Source organism: Mesocricetus auratus, unplaced genomic scaffold (genome assembly GCF_017639785.1).
Source record: "Mesocricetus auratus isolate SY011 unplaced genomic scaffold, BCM_Maur_2.0 Super-Scaffold_100676, whole genome shotgun sequence".
Classification (NCBI taxonomy): Eukaryota; Metazoa; Chordata; class Mammalia; order Rodentia; family Cricetidae; genus Mesocricetus; species Mesocricetus auratus.
Genome location: NW_024429266.1, coordinates 63,044,324 through 63,057,291, shown reverse-complemented (window position 1 = coordinate 63,057,291; position 12,968 = coordinate 63,044,324). Strand labels below are relative to the sequence as shown.

Genomic DNA, 12,968 nt, shown 5'->3' with positions numbered 1-12,968 from the left:
ACCTTGAGCAATTGGTGTCAGGTTAGGGATACTTGATTTCAGCATCTATAAAGTCAAGACAAAACATCTCTTTTATAAAGTTCTCATGAGGAATGAATGAGAAAAATTGAAGAAAATGCCGCTGGCCTTTCAGAGTCGACTCACAAGTATCAAGAGGTATGCCAGAGTCTGTGGACTGGAATGGGAAGGATTCCATTGCATGCTGTATGAACAGAGTGAAGGAACTCCTAAGTCAGCACAGCACACAGATACATAGGCATCGGTGTTTACTGTAATATGATTCACTAGAGCTAAGTTATACCATCAATCTCAGATTCCAACAAAAGAGGAGTGGATACTGTGGTGTACACACGTGATGGAATTTTTCTTAGCTATAAAAAGAAGGAAGTCATGACATTTGTAGGGAAATGGATGCATCTAGAGATAATCACACTAGGTCATAAAGCTGTTCTTAGGAAGACAAATATCATGCATTTCCTCTTAGTTGAAGTTCTCAGATTTTATATAAAAATATAAAATCATGTACGTATACATGGTATGAAAGTGACTAGGGAACAAAGGGTGGGGTAAATAAGGGGAGTGTAGGGGAAATAAGCTCAGCATAATATATATACACGTATGAAAATCTAAAACCAAAGAATTGACTTCATTGTGGTATGACTGCCATACAACAAGGCATATGCATTCAATATGTGCAGGCTGACGAGTCTGGAGGTCACGTGTCCTGGGTGACAGGACTTTGTGAATAATGACTATGTACTGGAAAGCTTTAAGCAATGGGACCATGCCATGGGATACTGCATTTGGGGGAGAGTGCATTGGTGGTCATGTAGATAATGAACTGATTGAGCCATGGGGGAGGCAATGGGGCCATATAGCCCAGCTGAGAAATAGGACTGTGCTAGGGGCAGAGGAGGTGAATACGAGGCAGATCTGAGACATATGTAGGAGGGAAGCTATCAGGACATTGGAATGGCCAAAATGGGGTAAGACAATGAAGAGCCAAGGACACTGTTGGAATTTTCATTGGAAAAGGGGAGCCTGGGAGGCAGGGCAGCTCTCTATAGAGAACCAAGGAGATACAATTTGGATTTTTTTTGCCTAAGCTGGCAGCATATTTTGCTTTCTTTTATTAGCATATACTACCTAATATAACTGGCTTCATCTTGGCATTTTCATACATGTATATAATTTGACCATATTCACCCCCATTACCCTCTATTGCCACTTCTCACTCCTGCTGATCCCTTCTACTAGAGTCTCCCCCACATCTATTGATGTTAACTAGAGTTTCTTACACATGCCTGAGTCAGGGGTTACTAAGAGATGCATGGCGGAGGGGATGTCTGCAGGAGATGGATGAGGGGTTATCTACAGGAGTATTGGTGGTGGGTTATTTACTGGAATGGTCCTTTTACCACTGGCTACCCCACTGAAAAAATATTACTCCTTTCTCCAGCAAGTATTACCTTCCTACAGATCATCAGACAGGGGTGGGGCCTCATGACCTACCTCCCCCTCCTCCATGAAGGAATGTTGACATGCCCAATATTGTGTCTGTCTTTTGTAGGTTATTGATGGTTCAAGAGCGTATTTGCTTTTATTCCACTGATACAGGAGCTCCAGCAGAGTTGAGATGCTCTTCCTCTTGCCTTTGCATGCAGGGGCCTGGCTTTCCTGCTGTCCCTCTACAGTCCTTCCCTCGTCTTACACTGAGCCCCAGACTTGACCTCTTCCTATCTCCTCTGCACCTGCAGTCATCAGTGCCCAAGACTCTGACTGTGCAGGTGGGGAGAGAACATTTCTTTTTCTCAGCTGGCAAATAAGAGTGGGTAGCTCTGTGGAAACAAAGCTACAAAATGACTTCTCTGCTCCTTCACCCACTGGGCCACCTACTCAGTCCCTGAATTCTGCATCTGTGGGCAGACTCTGCTAACAAGTGGACACTTAACATTTCTCAGTCAAGCAAAAGAAACCAATTTTAAAAGAAAAGATGCGTGTTTACTCCAGGGCTTTATGAGCAAGGAGGCAGGGCTCTAGGGAGGAGGTGTGTTTTGCTACATTTGACATGATGCAAGGAAGCAAGCTGCCAGGCTGGGCGTGTGGCTAGGTTGGTTGCTTGTACCGCTATGAACAGCATGCTTGTGAAGTTCAACCTCCCTAGCTAGCTTTCTTTTCGAAGCAGGATTGGCAATAGGAAAACCATTCTCTCTCTGTACTTAAAGTATGCATATTCCTAAATACATAAATACAACCTGATCAGTCTGTATAATGTTACTTATATGTATGTATATTGGAATATTTATGAGTACACAGATGGACACACACACACACACACACACACACACACCATAATTAACAGCAATTAAAGAAAAAGTGGCCATGATTTGAAAGAGAGCATGGATGGGTACCTGGAAAGGTTTGGGAGGGAAGAAAGAGAGGGGGGAAATGATGAATAATAATTTCCAAAAATATTTAAGATCATGTATATTTAGGGCTGGGGATGTACCTCAGCTGGCAGAGTGCTTAATTAGTGTTCACAAAACTCTGGGTTCCATCCCCAGTGCCATGTGAACCAGGTGTGGTGGTGCACTCCTGTAATCCCAGCACTCAGGAGGTAGAGAGAGCAAGAGAAAGAGTTCAGGGTTTTCCTCAACTATAATAAATTCAAGGCTGGTCTTGGCTACATAAGATCTTTCAGTCAGCACTTCCTCACAGATGAACTCTTAACACACTGTGGTCTGCTGTCTGCTTTTCTCTGCATATATCCTGGGTCTCCAGAAACATCTTAATGATGCAATGGAGAGTCATGGCCCCATGTGTCCAGTTTCTAGAACATTAGAATCTCTCTTTGATCTGAACCTTACAGTCTTGTTCCTTGTTTCTTAAGGGTCACGAGAAAAGCAGTTCACGTGGTCCGATCACATAGAACCTTGGGTTAAAAGAACAGTATTTGCCCACCCCATTTATACCTTTTCTTTCTGTCCCCAAATGGAATATGGCCTTTAAGAAGTAAGCAATTGCTAGCTGTATAATCTTCCAATTTAATGTTAATTAGGAGTACAGGTTGAGACACGGATGAAAGTTTCTATGTTGTTGTGAACTGGATGTGGATTGCACCCCATGTGACCACACCCCCAGTTGGTATTTTGAGGGGTATACTGGTTAATTTTAGCTGAACTTGACAGACACATGATTACACGAGGAGAGAGTCTCCATGAGGAGAGGGATTATTGAAAACAAGCCCATCTGTGGAAGAATGCCTTCATTGTTCATTTGGTATAAGAAGACTCAGTTTATTGTGGGGAGCAGCATTCCCTAGGCAGGGATTCCTGAACGGTGTAAGAGAAGAGATGCAAGGAAGTGCGGGTCCAGACTTTTATTCTCTTTGCTCCTGACTACAGATATAGTAAAGTTTAAGTTCCTGCCTTGACTTCCCTGCAAGCATGGTCTATGATCTGGAAATGTAGACCAAAGAAACCCTCTTTGTTGGGGTATTTGTCACAGAAATTGAGATGAAAAATACAGTAGGTGGTTATGGAGTATTTCGGTGGTAGAGCCTAGAAAATGGAGGCGAATCACGGGGCTATGTGTGTGGATATTTGAAGATGCAGGCCAGCTCTGGTTTCAGCCTAGCTCCCTCTGCCTCAGAGCTGCAACCAGGTGAAGAAGTTGTAGCTGTAAGCTTCTGCTGCCTTGGAAAGAAGTGATTCCACTCTATCCTCCTCCTACCGTGGACTGAAGTCCCTGGAAACTCAGCCGAAATGAACTGATTCTCCTTTATATTATATCTGCCAGGTATTTTATCACAGAGATGAGAAAAGTAACCAATACAGACTTGGCAAACCAATGCAAGTCTTGATTTAAAATTAAATCTGTCTCTACAGTGTGTAAGGAGCTCAGACTTTGCAATCCGGACAGACAGGTAGATGGTGCCCCCTTACCTGGGTCTCAGTGGCAGCATCTTCACCCCTCCATCCTGAAAGGGGCTCGTGCGCCACTGCATCCTCCGCATACTCAAATGATGGGCCAGTCTGGGTCTTTGACTCTGCTTCCTTCTGCTTTTGGAAACTGGTTTTTCCTAGATGAAAAAAGGCACATTAAATAAAAAACAGACCTTTCACTGACCTTTGACAAATTTAGGAAGGAGGAAGGGAGATATTTAAAAATAATATGAAGGTCCGAATATGGGGAAAGTTGGGTCCCCCACCATTCTGTTCCCTATTTGAGTCTGTGTTGCCCAAATATTTACATAACTGTGTAGACATATCTATGGAGGAGACCTAAAGTATATTGCCCTGGGACCTGTCATCTTTAGAAACAGGTTAAGGCTTTTCACATTAAAAGGGTTCAGCAAGCAAACTATCAGGAAACAGTAAGGCTATCTGTCAAATAATGAATACATTTTGGTGGTTTACATGTGAAATGGTCCCCACAGGCTCCCACATCTGGCTGGTAGTGCTGTTTCAGAAGGAAAGGGTTGTGCCTCCCTAGAGGAAGTGGGTCACCTGGAAGAGACCTTGACACTTCGTTGCCTGGTCTCACTTCCTGTTTGCTGTTTCCTGAATGTGAATGCCATGTGACCAGCTGTCTGTCCTCCTGCTCTTGTTGTCATGCTTTCCCTCCCAACAGTTGTGCTCCCCACTGTGATGGGCTGCATCTCCTTGGAACTGGGAACCGAAATGAACCCTTTCTCTCTTAAGCTTAGTTTGGGTATTTTATCACAGCAACGAGAAGAGAACTAATTCAGAGGACTAATAGTAGATCCTGCGAGAATCTCCACGGAAAGGATACAATTTTTCAGCCTTTCCTAAACATCATTGGGCAGTGGATCCTTGTTTCCCTTTGATGTTTTTTTTAAAGCTTTGTGCATATATGTATTACATGCTAAACATATTCTTCCTTGTATGTCCCTACCAAACTTTTCCAGCCTCCCCTCATTCCTGTTAGTTCCCTTTGTGCCCCTACACAGTTTTACTTCTACTTTCATCCTCCCCCCACTCCTATGTGTTTACATAAAAGTCAGAAGAAACATACGTTATTTGCCTTTTGGGCATGTGTGTCATTCTCTTAGTATGCCCATTTACAGTTGCATGCATTTTCCTGCAGATGACACGACTTCATTCTTCATTGTAAGTGAACAAATTTCCATTGTGTATACAAACCACATTTTCTTTTTCCATTTCGCTGTTGATGGAAACCTAGGCTGGTTCCATAACTTAGCCCTTGTGATTAGTGCTGAGTGAGGATGGATGCACAGGGATCTCTGTGATGTCTTGGTTCTGAGTCCTTTGGGTCACATGGAAGATTTATTAGTTTTGAGGAATCTCTACGCTGACTTATAGAGTAGGTGGACTGTCCAGATTCCCACTAGCAGTGTATATGGGTTCACTTTGGTCGACATCCCCATCAGCATTTGTTACTACTTGTTTTCTTAATAACATTTATTCTAACTTTGGTAGGATAGAATTTTTATGAGTTTTGACTTGCAATTCTCTGATGGCTGGTGAAGATGAACATGTTTCTCATTTGTTTGTTGCTGCAGCTGAAGGATCCTAATGGTGACTCTTCTTTTAGATGATGAAGGAAGGTGTTCTGTAAGTCAGTGTCCTACTGTGGCATATATATGCATAGATATAGATGGATACACATACATCCACACACAAAAAGACATATACATGGAAAATCCAATGAAAACATACGTAAGAAGAATGAAAGGGAGGAAATTCCAGTAGAACAATGCAACCAGAAATAAATATTAAGCACATTGTGGCAATCTCAGAAAGACAAATATTGTATAGTTTCTCTTGTGTGTAGTTGTTTTATTTTATACAGATACACAAAATTATATATTTACAGATAACACAAAAGTAGAAGGGAAAGTGTTAGGGGGCCAAAGGCGACTGGTAGGAGAGAGAAGGACAAGGACAGCGAGGGGAGGGAATAGGAAGAAATGTAGACACAACGTATAATATACACTTGCATGAAAACTTTTAAAAATAAGTTTTAAAACACCCTAATTATTAATAGAACATGCCACACAGCCCTCCATAGCAGTTTGCTCAGGAGACAATAGGGCAGCTATGCTTTTACCAACACTGGGAGACGTGTTCAGAGGACGCCATGCTTGGGGATAAGAGAAAGGCCACATCCAACTGTAAATCACACAGAAAGTGGCTGTTGGGAAGGAGGGAAATGGAATCAACTGTACAAATCACACAGGAAGTGGCTGTTGGCAAGGAAAGAAATGGAATCCCGTTTTCCTTTTGTTCCCAAAACGTCTGCATTACATAATTTTTCACCTAACAAATGGTCACTGAGAAAAGCATCAGAAGGCAGCCCTGCTTCTATGGGTGTCATGGATGGGAGACTTCAGGGTGGGTGACCCCAAGATGGCCTCCTGTCTGCTCACCACTGTCTCCCATATACTACCTTTTTTACAACTCTTTATGACAATTTAATTAAGACACAACTCTTGGGATTTGGATGCAGTGAATATAAGTGGCAAGATCAGAACAATCCCCTTCCTGTCCCCTTCTTATGAAGCAATTCAAAGCTTGTGGTTTCTATTCAATCTGTTATAATGACAGTGTTTAATCATGGAGTCTACTCGGCAGCCCGCTGCCGAATTGAGGTCACACATGCGACTATTCAGGCATAGAGCACATAATCTATAACTAAGATTTCGCCCCTGAAGCTCTGGAGGCTGTGCCATTAATTAACACTGCACTTACTTCAAAAATAATATGCATTATGGCCTTTAAAAATGTAACCTTGGTTAGGAAGGAGCGAGAGTCCTGATGAGGCCCCTTGGCCATTGCTGTCTCTGTGTGAAGACTTTAGTCACAGGAACAGAATGATCCATCCATTCAAACATTTTTAATTAACAGCCTTCTCTTCCAAAGTCTCAGGAATGTATAGGATCACCTTCATGTGTGGCTCCTTTCCAGTCTTCTAGCCGTAAACAAAAGCATTGTTTTAGAGTGGTGGGCTTATGCCCATCTTGTCAGAGCCACAACCACACATGTTAAGAATTGTTGAGCATCATCCTGGTCTGCAATAAATATTTTTAATCGAGGGAACAATGAAAAATAAACTTTGACCCTTAGCTTGGCCTTGTCTTTACTCATAGAAGCTTCTTTCCATTGATTTCAGGCAGGTCTCGAAGGGAAGGCGAGCCACTTTCCTCTTCAGTCAACACACAACCTGCTGCTGATCAATCAAACTAAGTCTTTGCGGTTCAGTAGCGTGCAAGCGTACATTAATGAGAGAGAAATATGTCAGAAGTCTTAATAGTTCTAGGCTAGAGGCTCACAACATTCCACTTACACCGGCATGTTGGGGCTAAATTGATCTATAGTCAATGTATCCATTTTTAAAAGATTTCTTTATTTTTAGCTATGTGTATAGATGTGTCTCCATACAGGCATGTGCACATGACAGCAGTATCTGCAGGGGCCATAGAGGGTATTGGATCCCCTAGAGCTGGAGTTACAGGTAGTTGTGAGCTGCCCGATGAAGTTTCTGGGAATTGAACCCAGGTCCTCTTCAAGAGTAGTACACACTTTTAACAGCTGAGCCATCTCTCCAACCCCTATATTAAATAAGTCTTATGTGGAGTTTTTTTAAGGATAAATCCCATGAATATATTGCATATTTTAATCAATTTATGAGCCATCTATTAGTGTGCTACTTCCTTTTATGAATGCTCACTCCTTGACATAACACTAATTTTGATAATGTCATTTTGTTAATTAGTGCATGTGAGTATATCTATGAATGTGTACGTGCTTGCGTGCGTGCGTGCGTGCGTGCGTGCGTGCGTGTGTGTGTGTGTGTGTGTGTGTGTGTGTGTGTGTGTTCTGCTGTGTGGAGAACAGATAGAAATCTTGGGTGCTGCTCTTCAGGTATCTTGTATTGAATCTCTCATGTCTTGGTGTTTGCTGTTTGTCTAGACTTGCTGGTCAGCAAGCCCCAGGGAATGGCCTTTCTCTAACTCTGCAGCACTGGGATTACAGATTACATGCTTTTTGCATGGGTTCTAGGAATTGAACTAGAGTTACTGTGTTTGCAAACATCACCACTTTATCCACTGAGCCATCTCCCCAGCCCAATAAGATCTTACATGTGTTGTTACACTTTCTGGTTGAGGGTATACAGAGATTTCAATAACTTGCATTTCAGTGGAGCAGAGGTAACCATGTGACTTGCCTCCTACCGGGTAGTTTTACATATTCATCAGCAAACATGCTATTATGTTGGCAACAATTTCACTGGAAAGTAGATGGCAGCGCTTTACCTGAGGAGGTGGGCTTGGGAAGGTGGCTCTGCAGAGCTTGAATCCCTCTGGCCATCATGCTGGGGTCAGATATGGAATGGATGACAGTGGAGCCTGAGGAGCTCTGGCTGTCTGTGGAGGAAGGCACTTCACGTTCAAGGGTTTGGGCTCTGGCAGAGGAAGTTATGGAAGAGGCTGGCTGCAGAGGTGGGAGGGGTTCAGTGTCCTCCGGGGAGTCTGGCTGGTGTATGTATCGTCCCATTGAGCGGGTTCCTGAGTCCGGGAGAGGGAAGGTTCCAATCCCACTGTCCAGCGTTCTCATCTGGCAGCTTGATTCTAATATAGAGAAACACAGAGAAAAATTAAGAGAGGGCTGACAGAAAAAGAAAAATGGACGGTTGTTATTTAGACGTCATCTGGAGGAAAGAAGACACCCAGAGGGAGGAATTTAGACAAAGGACCAGTGAGATGGCTCAGCTGCAGAAGCCATGGACTTGTCGTGGAAGCCTGGTGACCTGCGTGTACCCGCAGATAGGTGGAAGGAGAGAAAAACAACTCCACAGAGTTTTTCTTTGCCCTCCATGTGCCCATTATGGCATAATGCCTCCCTCTCCCAACACTGTGAATACAAACACACCATGATAACGATAACAATACTAACACAGAAGAAAATGATACACATCTGGAAAACAGCTGTGCTAAATATCCAGTGATATGTATGAGGCTGAGGTATCACTGAATAGTAAAGTATATCCTTCACATCATGAGGTAAGAAGGTTGGTTCATTATGGGTGGCCAGAGTTGCCATATGCACGAGATGGTTCTCTAGAGTGACGAGAGAAAAAGGAATCCTCATTAGAGACCAACGATTATTTCTGATTATCTTTATTTCAGTCTGGGGCTCATAGGGCTTCAGTTAGGCGAAGTTTAATAACTGGAATAAAGTGAGTAATGAGCACACATAACAGACCTGAGTGATGTCCTGAAGCAGTGGATGGTGTGTCTCTTGCATGAATTATCACCACTCAATGGCTGACTCATTCCCTGGCCTCTAAAGTGGATAGTGAGGACAGGTTATTCCAAATGTACTCAGGGGTCAAAGCACTGATGACCATGTGATATGTGTGTGACAGACACCTTTTAAAGAAGGGCTAGGGAACTCTGTCCTTAAATTATTTTATGCAGTGACAAAAGTCATCACAGTCCTTGTATGCATTCCTATGTGTGTGAGTGTGTGGTAAAGGTCAGAGGTCAATGTCTGGTGCTTTTCTCAATCATGTTCCACCTTACATTTTTATTTTATTTGTATTACTGTTTTTGTCTGAATGTATGTACACACACTATGAGTGTAGTACCCTTGAAGGTCAGAAGAGGGCATTGTATTCCCCAGGAACTGGAGTTATAAGCTGTCATGGAGGTGCTGGAAACCAAGGCTGAGTCCTCTGAAGGGCAGAAGGTGATCTTCACTGATGAACCATCTCTCCAGCCCCCTTCACTTCACTTTTTGGGACACGGTGTGTCACTGAATTAAGGCTCATCCATTCAGCTAGCCTAGCAGGCCTGTGGGCTGTTCTTCCTCAGTTTGGGTTTACAGGTGCTGACTCCATCCACTCCTGACTTTTCACACAGGTTCTGGGGGATCAAACTCAGACCCTCATGCTTGCATGGGACAGCACTGTCCTGACTAAGACATCTCCCCAGTCCCACCCTGTGGATTTTTCATTCCTTCTAGACAGCCCAGTATTTTCTAGAATAAATTAAGCTGATTTTACCACATATATGATAAATTGAATAAATTATATTTCATCTTCAGAAAAAGTTTATGTGGAATTATCTGACAAAATTTGCTTCTTATTTAATTTCTAAGATGGAAATGTTTTTTATAAAAGCTAATGAGATAGCCTTCAAATTCTGGTTGTCATGTAGAGTTTCTGCCCATACAATAAAATCTCCGAATGAAATTTCCTTGTCATCTTATGAGGGTCTTGCGAGTCTAGAAGTGGGTAAGAGATAGAGCTCAGCACTGCTTTGGACTTGCGGGGGTTGAACAGCTATGGCATAATCTTCATTTTTACTGGCTACCATGTCTCCAGTGCTTTACGGAACTGCGGCTTGTGGCACGGCTGCTGACTGAGTGGAGAGTCTCAGCACAAGCGTGGGCTCCAGTTCCCTGCAGGCTACCACCAGTATTACCACTGGGTCTCTCACTAATCTCTGGAACTTAGAACAGTACCTGTCATACTGCAGGACAGAAAAGGGACGGGGTAATAAATGGTAGCACGGGTCAAATGCTCAGTGTGCCCATTACCTGAGAGGCAAATAGCGTATCAGTGCCACACACGATCTCATTTCACCATCAGTTCGTACCCAAACCCCAATATGCCCATCACCCCCCACTCCTCCTTAAACCTCTCCGCTGTAAGCAGTAGCGAGAATCTTGAATTTTTTCTAATATGGGGGGGGAGGGAGAAGGAGGAGGGTGGATTCTCTGGGACCTGGAAATTTTAGTCCCTTTTTGGAAGTACTTGGAAGCTGTGGTGATTTCACTAAGAAATATCCTCCATAGACCCAGGAATTCCGACAGTTGGTTCTCAGCTGGTGATGCCATTTTGGGAGGTAGCAGCATCTTTGGGAGGTGGAGCCTTGTTGGGGGGAGTACACAGTGGGGCAGCTTCGAGCATTAGCTGTCTTCTCCCACTTCCAGGCCACTCTCTGCTTTAACTCTGTCGTTGAGATGTGAGCTCTCGGCTCTCTGCCCCTGCTGCCACGCCTGTCACTTGCTGCACTGCCTGGTTACCACGATGGCCTTTTATCTCTCTAGAACTGTGAGCCCAAAGTAAACCCTTCCTTCTGCACGTTGCCTTGGTCATGACAGTTTATTACAGCATCAGAGAAGTACCTAACATAGAAGCAGAGCTCCTGCATGAAGAGGAGCTTCTGTCTTGAATACTTGGAATACTTGGATACTTGGAATGGAGCAGAGTGCAGCTCCCATCTTCCCCCCCCCCCATGGCATGGGATCTGGTACAGCTATGGGTTGTAGGGTCCCTGACTCCCATGGCTGGGCTCTGCGGGGTCATTTTCCCTCCCAGGATCAGAAGGGATGAATTTTAGTTTTGTGCATTTCAAAGTCTCCACCTGGTCAGCTTTGCTTTCAACTATCCTTACAGATAATCCACTGTGGTGGTCTCAATGAGAATGTTTGACTTCCAGTTGGTGGGCTGTTAGGGAGGCTTAGGAAGAGGAGGTGGTGTGTCAGTTTGGGTGTGCTTCCAGACTTCAAAAGCCCACATTAGGCCTTATCTCACTCCTTCTCTCTGCTTGCTGCCTGTGGATCAGGTTGTAAAGCATCAGCTACTGCTCCAGCACCATGCCTGCCTCCCTGCCTGCTGTCAGGCTCTCTACCATCATGGTCGCATGGAGGGACTCACCCTCTGAGACCATGAGCATTCCCCAATGAAATGCTTCCTTGTGTAAGTTGCCTTGATTAGAACAGTAACCTCCATCATTTCTATTTTCTCTCCAGTTACGGAGACTCCATGATTGCTGGGAGAGATGATGGGCTCTCTGTATGAGAAGATATTGCCAGCAGTCTGTCTGCCCATCAACTCATCCATCTGTCCACCCACCTGTCATCCATCTGTCTGTCTGTCCCTCCCTCCCTCTCTCCTGCCCTTCCCTACCTTCCTTATTTCCATAAAAAATTCTGGTTGTCTTAATTTGTGTTTATCCCAAAGGCTGGTTGGCCAGCCCACTGAGTCAAACTGGTGAGCACCAGGTTTGCTATTAAAAATATAGGGACTCAGTGGTTAAGAGCACTTGTGGCTCCGGTTCAATTCCCATCACCCACATGGTAGCTCACAACTGTCTGTAGCTCCAGTTCCAAGAGATGGGACACTCTCGCCTGACCTCTACTGGCATAAGGTCCACACATGGTTCACAGACATGCAAGCAGGGAAAACACTCATACACAAAATAAAAATGATAGCATAGAGAGAAACTGAGGAATATATCTGCAAGCAAACTCTGACCTCCACATGTTTATGTAATATGTGCTCTCACACGTACATGAACACAGACACCACAAAGGGGAACTCTTAGCTTTCTTTTCAGCAACCCCCACCCCTTCAGCCTGAATATTTCTGCTAGATATCTAACGAAAACCTAGTAGCAGTTGTGGACAGTAGAACAGAGGACCAACTTGAGGTCTCAAACAAAAGAGTGATGGAATGCTGTCTGGTGCATTCCATCTGGAATTTACTGGCATCCGTCCCTTATTTCCTTTCCCGTTAAGCACACAGTATTGCTATACCACAACTGCAAATGGGACTCTTTGAATGCCTAAGTTCTCTGAGGACTATGTGCACAGACAAACTCAGAACCCACTTGCTATTAACAACTTCTTCTTTTTAATTTCTGGAATTCCCAGACTCCAATCGTGGAGGATGTGAAGGCGTCATTTGTAAGAACATCTGAAATGAGCTGTGGATAAGGGCTCAGGCAGATGCCAGAGTTTCACCCTCAAGCAAATTCCTTCAGAATGCATCCACCTTGGGAAGCCACGATTGTATTGAAAGTGCTGATACATCTTTCTGTAGTTTCTTTAAAGCACTATTAGTTTCCTGCAGTTCACAAAAATGTTGTAACTTGAAAAAGTGTCGGATACTGTACTTCTGAGGCCAGCTATTTT

The 12,968-nt window shown here is 43.8% G+C and overlaps 1 protein-coding gene across 4 annotated transcripts in view; it reads right to left on the bottom strand.

Annotated features, from left to right (window-relative positions):
* The window catches only part of Nckap5 (NCK associated protein 5), an 831,052-nt gene that overhangs the window by 62,179 nt on the left and 755,905 nt on the right, over window positions 1–12,968 (bottom strand). For all 4 annotated transcript variants that reach the window (XM_040738960.1, XM_040738961.1, XM_040738962.1 and 1 more), the window contains 2 exons: window positions 8,300–8,614; window positions 3,945–4,081 (listed from right to left, as the gene is read on the bottom strand). In XM_040738960.1, the coding sequence (XP_040594894.1) occupies window positions 3,945–4,081; window positions 8,300–8,614 (452 nt within the window). The remainder of the gene's footprint in view (window positions 1–3,944; window positions 4,082–8,299; window positions 8,615–12,968) is intronic.